Here is a 15,153-nt window from a genome sequence, read left to right on the forward strand (position 1 = left end):
GTGCAGGGAGAAAGCAGAGAGGTGGCTTAGCTTGTCCAGACCTGGTATTATCGTCGTGGCCAGCCGGGGCCCAAATGTTCTGCTCCAATCCCCAAATTTCATGCACACGCTCACAGGAGGGACACGGAGGCTTTGTGGGCTGGATTAACGTGGCACTGGGTGAAATCTGTGGTGCGAGCAGGCTGTGTGCCCTGGCCCCCAGCAGGACCCTGCCACCCCCCGGCCTCCCCCAGCCCCTCACTCACATCCTTGTTCTGGATGTGGAAAGTCTGCTGGAAATTGTTGACGGTGGCGGAGCCGGGTTCGACAGCCTGGCGCAGCGCGGAGCCACAGGCAACGATGCTGCCGAGGCACCGTGGGGGTCAGCACCCGTCAGACCCCCGCCGGCAGCCCCCGCACCCACCGCCAGGGCACCCACCGGTCGTAGGCGCAGTTGGTGCTGCCGACGGTGGTGTCGGCGCTGTCAGGGATGAGCCACTCGCAGGATTCGTGGGAGCGCAGGCGGATGGAGGGCCACTGTGCCTCGGTCACGTAGGAGCAGTCGGCATTGAAGTCGCCCAGGAAGAGGACGTTCTGCGGGGCAGCGCCGCGCTGAGCCCACCCGAGGCCACCCCAGGAGGGACTGGTGGCCCCGGTGCCCGCAGCGCACAGATCCTGCGCCCGCGATGAGCCCTGCCCACCCCAGGTTGTCCCGAACGTCCCTTGGCTGTGCGGTCAGCGTGGCCGGAGCCAAGTCCTTGCAGCATGGCCATTATGGGGCAGCAAAGGCTGCCCAAAATCACGCAGGGCAGCACGACCCACCTGGCTCTCTGCAGTGTGTGGGGGGAAGCCCCCAGGAAGGGTCGGAGCCACCCGGGAGCTGCGTCCCACCTCCCTGCCCAGACACTGCCGGGTGGCACCCGCTCTGATGGGTGCATGAGGTCTCCCACGGGATGCATCCATCCAAGGACAGCCACTGGGACGTGCCAAGGCCCCGGAGCCGTGTCCCAGCCCACCTTGCTGCCCTGGGGAGGGAGCCGGGCTCCCCGGTGCCGCTTACGTTGGTCGCCCACTTGTTGATGACATCCGTGTAGACGTCGGCGAGCGCATCGATCTCGGCCGCCGCGCTGCTGGGCTCCGCGTGCAGGGGCACTGCCACGAACTCCTCCAGCTCTGCCGGAGAGGCAGCTGTCAGCGCCCGGAGCCGGGACAGCCCCTGAGCTTTTTTCCTGTCCCTTTACCAAGCTCCCTTGGTTTCAGGTAGGAGGTGGGGGTGGGAGAGAGAGGGGAGCGTGGGAGCGTGTCCCGCGGAGCTGCGGGGGAGGCAGTGGCACGAGGTGGGAAACGAGAGGCGACGGGAGATGGCAGGCAACAGGAGGTGACAGGAGATGGGACGCGGTGGGAGGCGGCACACGGTGGGAAGCAGCACACAGTGCCTGCCGTGCTGGGCAGGCACCCAGGCCCCTGGGCACCCACGGGTGGGAGAAGCCCCCACAGCAATGAATGAGCCCAGTGGAGCCCCTGTGCCAGGTGCAGGCAGCCCCAAAGGGGCCGGGGGGGAGCGGTGCCGGGGCTGCCCAGCTCTGCTCACGCGTAGTAGGCGAGGAGAACTTCACGATGAAGGGCTCCCTGCTGAAGACATCGGTCCCGCAGGGCTCGCAGCCGTCATCGTAGTAGTAGCTTCCCAGCACGGAGACGATGTCTGACCTTGGGGGAGGAGAGCGGGCAGCCGCAGCGGGGACCCAGAGGTGCTCACCTCCCCTTTGGAGCCGCTGGAGGGGTCAGCAGCTGGCCCTGGTGGCATTCCTCCCCTCCCGCTGGCCCTCACCTGTAGATATAGACGTACTGCTCCTTGTAGCTGCCCCGCCCCAGGGGGACGCTGTCCAAAAAGCTGTAGGGGTACGGCGACGCACTGGGAGCGAGACGTGGGGAGGGTGAGGAGGCTCCCGGTGTGCCGGTGCCCGCGGGGCTCTGTCTGGCCCCAGCGCAGCGAGAGGCTCTCCAGGCTCTGTCCCGGCGCCATCGGGGTCACCTGTTGAGCTGGGTCATCAGCTTCCTGACGGCACTCAGGTCGGCGTCCCGCACCTCCTGCACCACGGTGATGTCGTACTCCGACAGGATCTGGGGGCACAAGCTCAGAGCTGCTCGCCCGCGGCTGGGAGCCCCTCACGGGGTCACCCGTGGGTGCCTGGGCTGGGCTTCCATGGGTGCCAGTGGGGAGGCGAGCGGGGAGGGAGCTCCCTCTGGCTCGGAGGGACTGCGGGGGGGGCACCGGGTCCACCAGCACCCTCCTGGCTGCCCCCTGCACCCACACGGGCTGCTCGGAGGAGCCTGGGCGGCAGCGGGCAGCGCTTGTCCTCAGCCGGGCCAGCGAGAACGGAGGCGGCCCGGGCTGGAGACAGGGATGGGGGAAGAGCAGGGGGGTGGGGGGGAATGGAGGCATGGAAAATGGGTGTGAGGTGTGTGCATGGACAGACGGGTGGGTGGAGGGAGGCACAGGGAGATGGAGGCACAGGTAGGTGCATGCATGGACACCTGCATGGACAGATATCTACGGAAAGTCGGTGTCTGGCGGCCCCAGGCTAGCTGCCTCCCAGGGACCGGAGCGTGGCCAGGACTGCTCCTCTCCCCCCGGCACTCACAGAGACGATGAAATCTGCAATGGTCTGGTTGGACATCTTGCTGTCCCCAAACGTCTTGATGTTGAACGCGCTGATCCTCAGCGCAGCGGCCCCGTGCAGCAGGAGAGCTGCAGCCAGCAGCGGCAGCAGCAGCTTCGAGGCCGCCATCCTGCGTGCGGAGGGGCAGGGATGAGCTCGGCCTGCCCGGCCAGGAGGGGAATTTGGTGCAGACGAGGGCGGCTGGACTATTCCCACTGGCCCTACTGGTTTCACTGGGAGGCATCCGTTTTGCAGCGAACCACCAGGGCCCCTTCCAACCATCCAGCTGCAGCCTCAAGCTGCCGACTGGACGGCTGACTCCTTGCCCCTGCCTCACGCGGGGCCTCATCCTGCCTGTCCCTCTGCTCCCCAGCCTCCTGGGGGGACCCTCACCTGCCCACGAAGCCCGAGCAGGGAATTCACTGGCAAGGGAACAAATGGCACTCCAGGTGACTCAGAGCAGCGGCTTCCTCACTCACCGCGCTCAGCCTGGGCACCTCTCCTGGCCCGGGGCAGGTGGCAGTGGGGGGACACAAGGATTCGGGGAGGGGACAGGAGCTGCTGACCCGACTGGAGCCCCCCTGCAGACCTGAGCCAAGGGACCGGTGCTGAGCAGGGCTTTTGCTGGTTATTTTCTGTGCCAGAGGTGTCTCCAGTGGGAGCTGCTTCCCTCTTTGGGTCGCTGAGGTGTGCATGGACACAGCCACCATCACACAGGCGTTCGTGGGCTTCCCCGCCTCCCTGTGACCCCGCTGGGAGGGGACACCAAAGTCCCTCAGCTTGTGCCTCTCCCATCCCTTCCCAGGTCTGCGCCAGGGACCCAAAAGACCCCACAGCAGCTGTGCTGGGACAGAGCACGGGCTGGACACCCCCGGCACCCCTGCACATGTCCTCCCGCACCTGGAGCACTCTTCCCTGGGGTGGGCGAGGGTCCCCCCGCACCCAACACTGCTCTGCCAGCTGCTGCCCCCAAGCACTGCCGCTGCCCCATCCTCACCCCGGCTTGAGCCCTATGGGACCCCGCTCCGAGGCAGCACAGCCGGTCCAACCCCCAGGGAAAGGCGTTTGGGAAGCATTTCCCATGGCGCTGAGCTCCCCGGGGTAATGTTTTACCACATCCTGCCCAGACGATGGGATCTGAACCCCGGCCAAACCCACGCACCCTGAGCACCCAGCACCGCTGGGACCAGTGCTGCCCTCAGTGTCCGTGTCTGATAATGAGTCTGCTGCTAAGGCCAGGAAATAAAGCCAGCTTCAGGGCGCCCCGGGCTTGTTTTCGCCGCTGGGGCAGCCGGTCTAGTAGAAGCGCTCCCCTTCGCCCACTTCCATCCTTGCTACAACTGCAAATGCTCAACTTTGTAATGCCACAATTCCTGGTGGTGCTGCAACTTGGCAGTGCCACCAACAGCCCAAACCCCTGCCAGTCCTCCCTGCTCCCGTGGGACCCATCCGCCTCCATCGGCTCCCAGGCAGTGCCCGGGCACCCACAGATGCCCGTACGCGTGCACAGGCAGACGCTCGGGTGATGCTCATGAACTGCACCGAGGATCAGACCCTGAGCAGCATCCCAGCAAAAATAACCCGAGCTGCAGAAAGTGCCTTCGCAGAGGTGCGCTCCTCGGGCCCGGGAGGAAGGGGGAGCCTGACGTACCTTTGGTGCAGTCCTTGGTCTCTGGAAAGGGAAGGAAGAGCTGCACCTGCATTTATGGGGAGGAACACACGCGCTTTGCCAAAGAGTCGCCCAGCCAATAAGTGTGCAAGGCCTCAGGCTCTATATGGCATTTTTTCGCAGAAACAAAGGTCTCTTCAGTGGAAAATAGAAAAGCAGCTCTTTCAGTCGGTGCCAGCACCGGTATCTCCAGCCACAGGTCCAGAGAAAGGCCAAGAATAGGTCTGGATCGATAAAAACGCTGACAAAGATCTCCAAGGTGTAAATAAACCCCGCATGGGTAATGCCAACTCTGAAGTGCAGGGCACGGGGCCGCTCTCACCGCGGCTACCGCTGGAGGAGAAAGACCTCATCAGGCACGGCCTTTTGGGGTTTGTCTGAAAATGCGTTTATTTGACCAACACCACACCTCGCCCGACGTTTCGATGAGCTGGCCCGGGGCACGCGGGCCACGGCCGAGTCCGTCCAGCGGCCGCAGCGGGGCTGCGGGCAGCAGGAGCGGCTCCGAGCCGCCCCACGTCCCTGCGGGCAGCTTTGCCCACGGGACGCGAGGACAGCAGAGCTGCGAGTCCCCGTCAACGAGGCGAGGGAGCGGGGCGAGAGCGTTCCCTGCCTCCGGCACCTGCCCGGTGCTGGCTCCCCGTCCCCGAGCCCTCCCCGCAGCACTGGCCCCGTGCCGGTGGCGGGGTGCTGGGGCCCACCGGTGGCCCCTGGGGCCAGAACCGGCTCCGCTCCTGAGGGGCCGCGGTGCGCGCTCGGCGCCGGGAGGTGCCGGGGTACCGTGAGGGGGGCACCGCGCCCCCCAGGGCCGCCTTCCCGCACGGGTCCCCGGGGGCGGCCCCGCCTGGCGGGGGCGGGGGGCCCTCGGCCGGCTCCGGGGCTGTCACCGCCCCCTCGGCCCTGCCCTGCCCGGCGGCCTTGCCCCGCTCCCGGCCTCCAGCCGCAGCTGGCCGCCCTCCCACGGGGCCGTGCCCGCTGCAGGCAGCCGGGACCTCCGGGACCCCCTGCCCGGGGGCCTCCTCGGGGCCAGCAGTCCCCTCCCGCCCCCCCCCCCCCAGCCACCAGAGGGCGGCCGCGTTCGGCCTCTTTTGGCCGCCGCGCGGTGCCGTAGCGCCCGCCCGCTCCGCGCCGAGGGAGGCCGCACCGAGCCGGGCCGGGCCGCAGCGGGCCGGGCAGGCCGCCATGAGCGACATCCGTCACTCGCTGCTGCGGCGGGACGCGCTGAGCGCCGCCAAGGAGGTGCTGTACCACCTCGACATCTACTTCAGCAGCCAGCTGCAGAGCGCGCCGCTGCCCCCCCTCGTCGACAAGGGCCCCGCCGAGCTCCTCGAGGAGTTCCTCTTCCAGGTCCCCAAGGAGCGCGGCGTCCCGCCCAAGGTGGGCCGGGGGAGCTGGGCCGGGCCGGGCCGGGGGGCGGCGGGCTCGGCGGAGGCCCCCCGGGGCCTTGTTTCCACCCCGGGGGTGCGGGTGGGGGTGCCCCGGCTCGGGGCGGGCTGCCCCGTGGGGGGGGTGCTCGGGGCCAGCCCGCGGCCTTTCGGTGTGCTTAAGGCGGGGGTGTGCGGGGCGAGGCGCCGACGGGGAGCGCGTGGCGCCTGGGGGGAGCTCTCGGCCCCGCCGTCCTGCCTCTCACCGAGGCAGCTCCTCGTTCTCCGAGGGCCCCGGTACATTTTGCGTCTTTGCTTTTGTTTTCTTTCAGAGGCTGAACTCGCTCCAGGAACTTCAGCTCCTCGAGATCATGTGCAATTATTTCCAAGAGCAAACCAAGGATTCGGTTCGGCAGCTCATTTTCTCGTCTCTCTTCAGCCCTCAAGGGAACAAAGCGGACGACAACAGGATGGCTTTACTGGGGAAACTGGTGTCCATGGCAGTGGCCGTGTGCAGAGTTCCTGTTCTGGAGTGTGCCGCCTTCTGGCTGCAGGTGCAGCTCCTGTGCGGGCAAGGCAGGCTCTGGGAAGGAAGGAGGGAGTGTGCCACCGCGGGTAGCGGGTGTGCTTCGTGCCACCTAATGGCTGGTGGCAGCTGGTTGCAGTCAGCTGCTCATCCGTGGCACTTTTAGCTGAGGTAACAGCTGTCTGCTGCAGCTGCGTTCACACCACGTCTGTGCTCGTGTCCATTCCTTTGCTCCAGCACAGGGTAGAGCTTTTGCTGACCTGTTTATGTGCTGCACTGGCCAAAGAATTTTTTTATTTATTTTTTTACTGTCGGTGAAAGCGTTGATTTTCTTTGGCACTTATCCCCCTTCCGTCCAGCGAGTCGGAAGGGGTCAGTGGAGGGTTTGGCCAGTGCTGGGAAGAGGACAATGGCAGATCACGGTCACATTGCATAAAGGAGCAGACTGGAGTTTGGGGGATAAGCTGTGCCCAACATGCAAGTTCTGGCATGGCAAAAGAGGCAAATCTGGCTCTTGAGATTTGTGTCAGAAGTGCCTGTGTCTGTCTTCTGTGGGTGCCGTACCTCAGGGATCTCTTATGCCCCTGTGAAGGATGTCCCCTCCTTCCCTACTGAAATTCCCCTCTGCAGACCGTCAGAAGCGCCTCTTTGTTCCTGCTGCCCCCGTGGGAGGTGCAGAAGTCGCCTGTTTATAGAGAGGGGGAGAGCAGAAAGACTGCGCTGAGAGAGAAGGGTGGTGGAAGGGAGGCTGTTACTGCTTCTGTGGTGTCTTTGTTCTTCCCGTCTGTTGAGCCTTGGTGAAGGAGGAGGGGATGTGCCCTGGGTAGCAGAGACAGGTACAGGGGTTTGTTCGGTTGTTTTGAAGAATGCAGCTCTTAAGTGACATGAGGGTTGCACAGAATTTTCCACGTTAAAAATGTCAGGCGTAACTGGTAGGTTACTGAGCCAGTTGTTCTGCTGCTGAAGTAGTCAAAGTACAGCACTTTGTTGCTGAGCTGGTAAAAAAATTCTTCTTCTAAGTGAGAATGTTGATGTAAGAGGTTTATTTTTAAATTATGGGTATTGTAAACATGAAATATCACCATCTATTTTAATATCCTGAAATAGTAGTATTATTCTTGTCTGTGAGTGGTTCTTTTATATGCAGAGAGAGAGCGAGAGCACAAGAGCGCTTTCATTTTGGGGAAAGTGGAAACACGAACGTGGAAGCAGCAAAGTGGCTGGATGACGTGGGCGGGCACAGTGTTTGGGCAAAGTGGGCTTTAAAGTCAGCTCCGTGGGACTTCCCGTGCTCTGCTTTAGGCCGCGTCTCACGGTCTGCTCTCATCCCCGCAGCGAACCCCCGCCGTGTACTGCGTGAGGCTAGCCCGAGCCTTGGTGGACGACTACTGCAACTTGGTGCCGGGGTCCATCCAGACGCTGAAACAAATCTTCAGCGCCAGTCCTCGCTTCTGCTGCCAGTTCATTACGGCAGTCACAGCTCTCTACGACCTCTCTTCAGGTAAATATTTCTAGGCTGCCTTACAAGGAGGTGTGGTGTAATGCAACCCAGATTAACTGTTGCAAGCAAATTAACGACTTAAATTCTAAAGACGCTTGTTAGGAGAGATTTACTGCCAGCAGCAGCTCAGGGGTGTGATGGGGATGTGACATCTGTCACTGGGGTGAGATCAAAGCGACCACTGGGTGGCTGAAGGGAGAGTCTCTAATAGGGAAGCAGCCAAGTAACGCCTGACGCAACGGGCAGCATCCTCCACACAGGGCAAAGGACAGGGGGACCTCACTGATTGAGCAGCGCTGGGAACGAAGGCTGACCCACCCGGGCAGCTTTTCCTCCTCGTTGTGTCAGCTGTCCAGCAGATAGGCTCGGGCCTGGCCGTTAACCTAGTTCCTTCCAAAAAGGCGGAAGGCACAGATCCTGGACGTCCGCAGGCTGGAGCAGGGTTTCTGTTGAGCAACGGGAAGAAACAGAATTGACAGCCTGCTTCCAGTGCTCTTCAAGTGTGTGTGTGCCTGACCTATTGGTACGACCCATCTCATGTTGATGTTGCTCAGAGACTGGAAACATTCATATGACTAAAATAAGATTGATTTAGCTTAGTCAGTGAGAGAGAGAACTTGTGATAGGCCAACGGACAACCATACACTAAATGCCAACATCACGTATCATCCAAAAAAAGCAAATGCTAAATGTTATGGATAAAGGAGGTATTTTTCAGTCTTCTCCAGATAAACAGCTTGGCATTAGTGAAAGAGAGGTGCAGGCTTAGACTTGTGGTTTTTTTTTTTGAGTATTTGGTAGAGCTTGCAGTGTGTTATTCCTCAGTATTTTATTTTATGCAGCCACGTGAAGTCTCATCCAACTTTAAAAGACCTATCAGAAAGAAAATAGTTACAGGAAGTATGTTTTTGTTTTTCTTTACCTTTATTTATTTGAGGTGATAAAAGAAAAGGAAGCTTATTTTTCAAAGAGTAGTCTGTAACTGGGCAGTCTCCACCACGTTATGATGACAAGGTTTGATTGCACCAACAGCACAACAGCCTGTATGATACCCCGCAGTCTCGGAAGCTAGGAAGTACCAATTCTGTATCTGGGGCTTATTAGTAATTTGGTAGTTCAAATGATTTGTCCTATAAGTCATTTTCAGCCGAGACCTGATGAGATAGTTCAGTGCTGAGTCAACTTGCACCGAGAGCACATCACTCAGTCCAGCACCCTGCCGCTGTGACAGGGTGACGCGCAATCACCGTGAATGTTTCTGTTGTCTGTAATCGAGCTTCAACTCGTGACCACGTTTCGCTTCTTAGTTGAAGCTATGTAATCTTAAAATCCTTTACCTATTGTGTGGTAGTGTTGTTTTAGGTTTTTCCACGAGACAAGTGTGTTTAGGTAAGTCAGAAAGGGAATTAGTTGAACGGTTGGGGTGAGGAGAAGGAAGTGCCAAGGAGTTTTTCTTGTCTTCTCTCTCATTGTGCTTCCTGTGGCGAGGGGTGAATGGAGACCAAGTTTAGAAAGGGAGTGAGCAGATGACAGGTGGGAGAAAAAGGAAAAAAAAAAAGAGCTTTGCTGTGAAAGGGGTTAAACATTGGCATTTGGAGGTGTTTGCAAAATAGGTGGAGAAGCTGAAGTTGACAGGAATGTGGTTGTGTCTCCCAGGGACAAAAGAGCATCTTCCTTTGTGTGTTTTTTTTAAAAAAAGACAAAAAACAAAACAAAAAAAAACACAAAACAGCAGACTTGGGGAGGTTCTGAAATTGTAATTGTGACACTGCAGGAAGTGTGTGTGGGAGAGATTAGTAAGAGTGCTGTCCCATGCTTCAGTGCAAGGCTGTGCTTACCAAGCAATATCTTTCCTGTCTCCAGATGATCTCATCCCTCCCTCAGAACTGCTCGAGCTGATTGTTTCCTGGATCTTCGAAGACCCCCGCTTGATCCTTATCACCTTCCTAAACACTCCTATTGCAGCCAACCTGCCAATAGGGTTTTTGGAGCTCACCCCGCTGACTGGGCTGATCCGTTGGTGCGTGAAGGCCCCCTTGGCTTATAAAAGGAAGCAGAAAGCCTCGCTCTCAAACGGACACCCCCCCGCCAAGATCGCCAAGGACTCGACTGAAGGGGACGATGGAGATTGCCATCAGCTGTATTCAAAACTGCATCTAACCGTCCTGCAGGTTCTTATGATGCTTCAGGGGCACTTAACAGAGAAGAACCTCTACGGGCGCCTGGGGCTGGTACCTTTTGATCACGTGGTTCCGCTTGTTGAGGAAATTAACAGGCTGTCTGATGAACTCAACCCTCTCAATGCATCCAAAGAGATTGAACTGGCCCTGGACAGGCTGGCTCAGGCTTTGCAAGTGGCCATGGCATCAGGAGCGCTCCTGTGCACTCGAGGTAAGTTGTTGAGGGGGCTGCCAAAGACCCTGGTGTTGGATTCTTTTCTTTCAACATGTGGGGGTCATGGTAGGGAATTTTGGGGTGGAGGGAGCCAAGATCAGCACATTCTTAGCAGCGGTAGCAGCTAGCTGCTTGTAGGAAACAATGTTCGAGTGCGGTGCAGGAAATTGTTCAAGAAGAATAACAAGATGGGGAGTAAGGAAAAAAAAATAATTGATGCAATTAACCTGTCTGTTGTCTTGCAGAGCTGGAGAATTGATCCTCTACCTAGCGTGCAGGATGCTGGTTATATCTGGGTGTCTGGCTTGGGGACAAATTGAGCATGTTCAGAGCCCCCACACGAGTGTGAGCTGCGTAGTTGGTATCAGAACACAAAGAGGGAAAGGTCGCGTTGCCTGCTCTGATCCTCAGCAGATCAGACGTAACAGCATTTACCTGGTTGTGAGCTGCAGTGGCTCCCAGCTGGCCTGATCCGCGGGTGCCTGCTGTGGCTGTTTGCGAGGGTCTTGCATCCTCTCCTGAACTCTCCCTGCCTTGGAGAACAATTCCAGGACCAGCCACTGGGGAGCAGAGGGCAGATGTGTCATGTGGGACCACGGCACTTGTCCCAGTGTGCACACCAGAAGCTTAATTTCTTTTTCTGCCAGCTTTTCAAACTGGCTTTGAAACGTGAAAGGTGATGCCCGGGAGCCAGAGGAGTCTGCTCCGAGTTGCCTTGCATGGTGCAGGCCTCCAGCAGCGCCGTGCTGGGCTGCCCGGGGCAGAGTTCTGCCCTGAAACCAGAGGCAGCAGAGAACTGTTGATACGTAAGCCCAGGCGCACTGTTAGGTGTGCTAAATCTGCGTTTCTGCTTGTTAAAACTGTCTGGGCTAGCTCAGAACCGGCTCTGGGAGTCGAGCCACGTGTATATCGTAGTATTTACGGTAGGAAGAAAGTACTGAAAGCATTTCTTGTGGTGGAAGCCTGTGACTGACTGAAATGTCTAGTTTAGATAAAGGCGTTCCGCAGAGCAGTGTAAGCCTGGTCAGTCTGAAATCCTCGACTGATGCCGAGCCCCGCGGCGCTGCGCGAATGTCTGTCAAACGTCGCTTCTGCACCAGGGTGATGAGGCAGTGTTGGCTCTGCGTTTGTGACTGCTGCTTGCTCTAGCTGAGAGCGTGAGCGGAGCTTGCTCCTGTCTGCCTCAAGTTGCTTTCCAGGACAGCCGTGTTCCTCCTAAGCAGTCCGGGGCCAGGAATTGCTTATCGCTATCTAAAAAGCACCGTTAAATTGCTTTTCAGCTTATCTTTTCTGAGTTTGCCTGCTGGAGGAGAGACCATGAAATAGATAGACCATGAGGTACATGCGTTAGACAAGAAATTAAGAAAGCAAACAAAAACTGTTTATCTGGAGCTTCTGGGCCTTCAGTTCTGTAATAAGACTGTATTACGGTCTGTCTTGAGCTTATTAAAGAAGCCTAACGTGGCTTTCATCTGTCTTTCCTGTTTCCAGAAACAGTTCTGTCTGAAAGACCTGTGGAGACAAAAAAAACAAAACAAAACAAAGTGCCTCAGTACAACCCAGAGCCACCCACGTACTGTTTTCTTGAAACGGCGCTGAAAACATGCGATGGCTTCTTGGTGCAGTGAGAGAGCCCAGAGCTCCCAGAGAGCCCGGACGTTCAGCACAGGCTCCCAGCCATGCAGAGCAGCCCTGCCAAAGCAGGTGCCTGAGGCTTTGGCCCTGGCTGAAGCGGTGCTGGCGTGCCACATCTCAGGGTCCTTCCTCCTAGCCTTTTGGAGAGTAATGTTGGGTGTAGTAAGAAAAGGCAGAAAAGTGGAGTCTTCTGAGTAAATGGCTATTTTCAGCTCTGCTGCTCCCTAGCGATCCACTCGGCACTTTCTGAGCGCTTGTTTTTATTGTCTAAGTGGAAGGTGAGGTAATTCAGTATAAGCTGCCGCTGAAGCACCAGTTAATTCAGTGTTTTGGGGGTACGTTTTGACGTGTTTTGCCTTTGCCCCGATCCGTTTGCCATTATGAGTGCCATATTCACTGAGCAGCGTCACACCTTGCGTTAACTTAGTTACTTATTGATAGGCCTGCGTTTGTGTGGCTAGATCGCTGGGGTGTTTTGCTGATAGTCAGCTCTTTTGTTGGGTTGGGAGGCCTGCAGCATCTCGGGCGTCTCAGGGCAGAGGAAGCGGTGGCTGTAAGCGCAGGGAGCTGGGACCTGTCCTCTCCCTTGGCCGCAGCTCCGTGTTGGGAACGGCAGCGGGTGCAGTTAGGGTGTGCGGAGCTGGGCAGGGCTGCGCTTCGCCTGCTGCACATCCCGTACTGATGCTTGGTCTGCCTTGAAATGAGGCTGTGTGTGCCACGTGGTCGCGTAGGTTAAATGCAGAACATACGGTGGATAGTGAAGTGCGAAAAGCTGAGGTAATCTCAGCAAAAAATTGGGGTAGGATTGGTGAGATGGAGAAACGTCTCTTCCGGGAAGGTTATTGGCTTGAGAACGGGATTCTGGATCTGTGGATCACTGGAGTCTTTTCAGTGATCTGACCTTCTTAGAAAGGAGAGTGGAGGGGAAAATTGCTCTAATTGCTGCTTTACCCTTATTGTTACATCTTGTGTTCTCTTTCAGATGACTTGAGAACTGTGTGCTCCAGGCTACCGCATAACAAGTAAGAGATCTTTCTCTAGCCGTGTTTGTTTTGACACACATTCCAAGATGCATACTTGAGGGCTGTTGAGATGAAATCTCCTCTAAAAATTTGTGTTTACTTCCTGGAAGTTGGCCTTTATTCAGACACTTTATTCAGTGAGGATAAAGGTCATGGTTTATTTTTCCCTTGCAAGCTGGACTCTCGTCTTGAGGAGACTTCAGTGATTCTGACCATACAGATGATCTTGCCCAGCCTCTGTCAGAACAAATAGACAGGAAAAATGAAATTATAGTGTGGAACTTGTCTCACCCACAGCTCCGCACTGATTTTGCCTGAGCCTAAGCTTAACTGCACTTTGTTTCTCACCTCTTAACCCTTAGCTGGTTTCGGATCTTTTCTTAGCAGTAGCTAAAAATGCTCACAAGTAGAATCTCCTCTCATGAAAGCCAGATGACGCCTGTGTTGTGAGAAGCTGCTCCCAACCTGATGTTTCATGCTCTGTTAACACATGAGGGTTAGAGAATAAGGAATGTTACTCAAAAGCAGCGTTGTTGCCTTTAGAGAAACCAACAGATCTCATTTCTGCTAGAAGCAGTTGTTTTTTTTTAATAAAACACCTTCAGCAGAAAGTGAGGCCCACTTGAATGAATAATAGTCACAAAGTAAAAATGAGCATAAAAAGGAATGTATAGTGGCTTATAGAAGGACTTTAAAGGGGAAAAATACTCAGCAGACACCTACCTGAGAGCAGAGACTTATCTTCATCACTCTGTGGCTCCTGCTTTTGTTTCTATGTTTTTAAATACCTGTTTTGATCAAGTTCCTAATGCAGAAGTAAAAAATGTTGATATGGCCACAAATGAAGAGTGGTTTAAACCACCAGGTCTCTCAAAACCTGAATTTCTGCATGATCAGAAACATGGTGTGCACTGTGAACTCCCACTCCTTCCAGTTCCTCCAGTGTGAGCGGCCAGGGCCATTGCTGAGGCACGAGGTGCGTGGAGACCTGGGCTTTCCGCACGGGATCCTGACGAGCAGCAAATACTGCCCTGGCCCTGGGAAGGAAGGTGGAAGTCGAAGTCAGGGGTTGGAAGGTTTGTTGTGTGCCCAGACAGATAGTTCAGAGCATCTGTCCTTGAGGTAGATGGCCCCAGAGCTTCCTGCGTCCTGCCAGGCCTGCCAGGGAGTCCTCCTAGCTGTCAGCCACTGAGCAGTACCTCTTTGCAAAGTGCAACCAGATTTAAAAAGGGAAGAAAAAAAGAGAAAAGCATCTGCTGGAAGCTGTAAAGAGCATAACCGGTGTCCTCTTGCTTGCAAGCGGTGCTGCACGTTGATGACGAATTGTCTGCAGAGCCCTTGTGGGCAGGGGAGAGCCTCCCCAAAAGCCTTCTGACGATAACTCGACTGTCTGAATTTCCTTCCACAGCCTGCTCCAGCTGGTGATTTCAGGTCCCGTACAGCAACCGACCCACGGTGCTCTGCCGCCAGGATTTTACCCTCATATCCATACTCCTCCTCTGGGCTATCCCGCGCACCCCGCGCTACCTGCGCACCCAGCTCACCCGGCGCTCCCGGCTCACCCCGTGCAAACGTTCATACCAGGAATGACGTTCCCCTACAGGCCTATTCGCTAGGTGCCACGGCTGCGGGAGCTAACCAGTTCCCCTTAGTTTGAGGAAGCCTCGCAGAGGAAGCCAAATGTCTCGGGAACCACATTTTCCTCTTTGATCGAAAGCTGGGCGATGCCCGCGTGCGGGCTCAGCCCCTCAGGAGTAGAGCAGACTCTAGACGGGTAGGTTGCAGTTGCTTTGAACGCGGGATGCAGATACAAGGGCGGACGGCCTGGGTGAAAAGAGCGGGTGGGAAAAGGCAACAAACCGGAGCGGGTGGAAACCTTTTGGATCCGCGGTGTTTCGCATCATCACCACACTTGTTCCGTTTGCTGATAGTGCAGCCCGGGGACGTTCGGCGCGGGTGAGGCCAGCCGGCCTCGCTGTGTGCGAGGGGGCAGAAGGAAAGCCATACGATTTCCCAGCGAGTCCGCTCCAGCCTGTCCGTTTGTTTGTACATGTTTGTACCTATAGCCGCAGAGGACGTGCCCGCCGTATATTTTTGGAATGCAGACGTTTGTTTGCTTCGCAAGCACAAGGTAGAGTCAAACAGCGCTTCCTATTAAAGGACACGATGGCAGAAGCGTGCCGTAATTTTGTCGCTTTCTTTCCAATGGTGCTCAGAAGCTCCGAATGGCTGGGGGGGGGTGGGATACAGGTCCCCGGGGGCTGCGCTGGCTCGGGAAGCCTCCCGCAGCCTGCCCGGGGCTCGCCGGGGAGCGGCCGGCACCCGGGGACGACAACGGGGGGCTCGGGGGCGGCGGGGCGGGGACGGGCAGGAAGCGGCCCGGGCAGCGAGGGGCTCCCGGGG

General features: G+C 57.2%; 2 protein-coding genes across 2 annotated transcripts; one reads left to right on the forward strand and one right to left on the reverse strand.

Moving 5' to 3' along the window:
• Nucleotides 1-45: 45 nt before the first annotated feature.
• On the reverse strand, nucleotides 46-5,098 carry LOC310882320 (deoxyribonuclease-1-like). The gene is made up of 7 exons (XM_083800912.1): nucleotides 2,622-5,098; nucleotides 2,012-2,100; nucleotides 1,808-1,891; nucleotides 1,571-1,686; nucleotides 1,040-1,152; nucleotides 419-573; nucleotides 46-342 (listed from the first exon to the last, which is right to left on the reverse strand). The coding sequence occupies exons 1-7, from the start codon at nucleotides 2,919-2,921 to the stop codon at nucleotides 111-113; spliced, it is 1,089 nt and encodes a 362-aa protein (XP_083657038.1). The 5' UTR covers nucleotides 2,922-5,098; the 3' UTR covers nucleotides 46-110.
• Nucleotides 5,099-5,353: 255 nt separating this feature from the next.
• INTS15 (integrator complex subunit 15) lies at nucleotides 5,354-14,925 on the forward strand. Its single transcript, XM_083800888.1, has 6 exons — nucleotides 5,354-5,685; nucleotides 6,005-6,226; nucleotides 7,534-7,699; nucleotides 9,563-10,090; nucleotides 12,711-12,750; nucleotides 14,159-14,925. The coding sequence occupies exons 1-6, from the start codon at nucleotides 5,491-5,493 to the stop codon at nucleotides 14,364-14,366; spliced, it is 1,359 nt and encodes a 452-aa protein (XP_083657014.1). The 5' UTR covers nucleotides 5,354-5,490; the 3' UTR covers nucleotides 14,367-14,925.
• The last annotated feature ends 228 nt before the right edge of the window (nucleotides 14,926-15,153 follow it).

This window comes from Anser anser, assembly GCF_964211835.1.
Source record: "Anser anser genome assembly, chromosome: 15".
Taxonomy (NCBI): Eukaryota; Metazoa; Chordata; class Aves; order Anseriformes; family Anatidae; genus Anser; species Anser anser.

Coding starts and splice junctions, on each gene's coding strand:
- LOC310882320 (XM_083800912.1), bottom strand. CDS start 2,921: ATGGTTGGAAGGGGCCCTGGTGGTTCGCTGCAAAACGGATGCCTCCCA. Junction 1,892..2,011: donor CTGATGACCCAGCTCAACAG/GTGACCCCGATG, acceptor TCTCGCTCCCAG/TGCGTCGCCGTACCCCTACA. Junction 1,687..1,807: donor CAGTACGTCTATATCTACAG/GTGAGGGCCAGC, acceptor TCCTCCCCCAAG/GTCAGACATCGTCTCCGTGC.
- INTS15 (XM_083800888.1), top strand. CDS start 5,491: ATGAGCGACATCCGTCACTCGCTGCTGCGGCGGGACGCGCTGAGCGCC. Junction 7,700..9,562: donor TCTCTACGACCTCTCTTCAG/GTAAATATTTCT, acceptor TCCTGTCTCCAG/ATGATCTCATCCCTCCCTCA. Junction 12,751..14,158: donor TCCAGGCTACCGCATAACAA/GTAAGAGATCTT, acceptor TTCCTTCCACAG/CCTGCTCCAGCTGGTGATTT.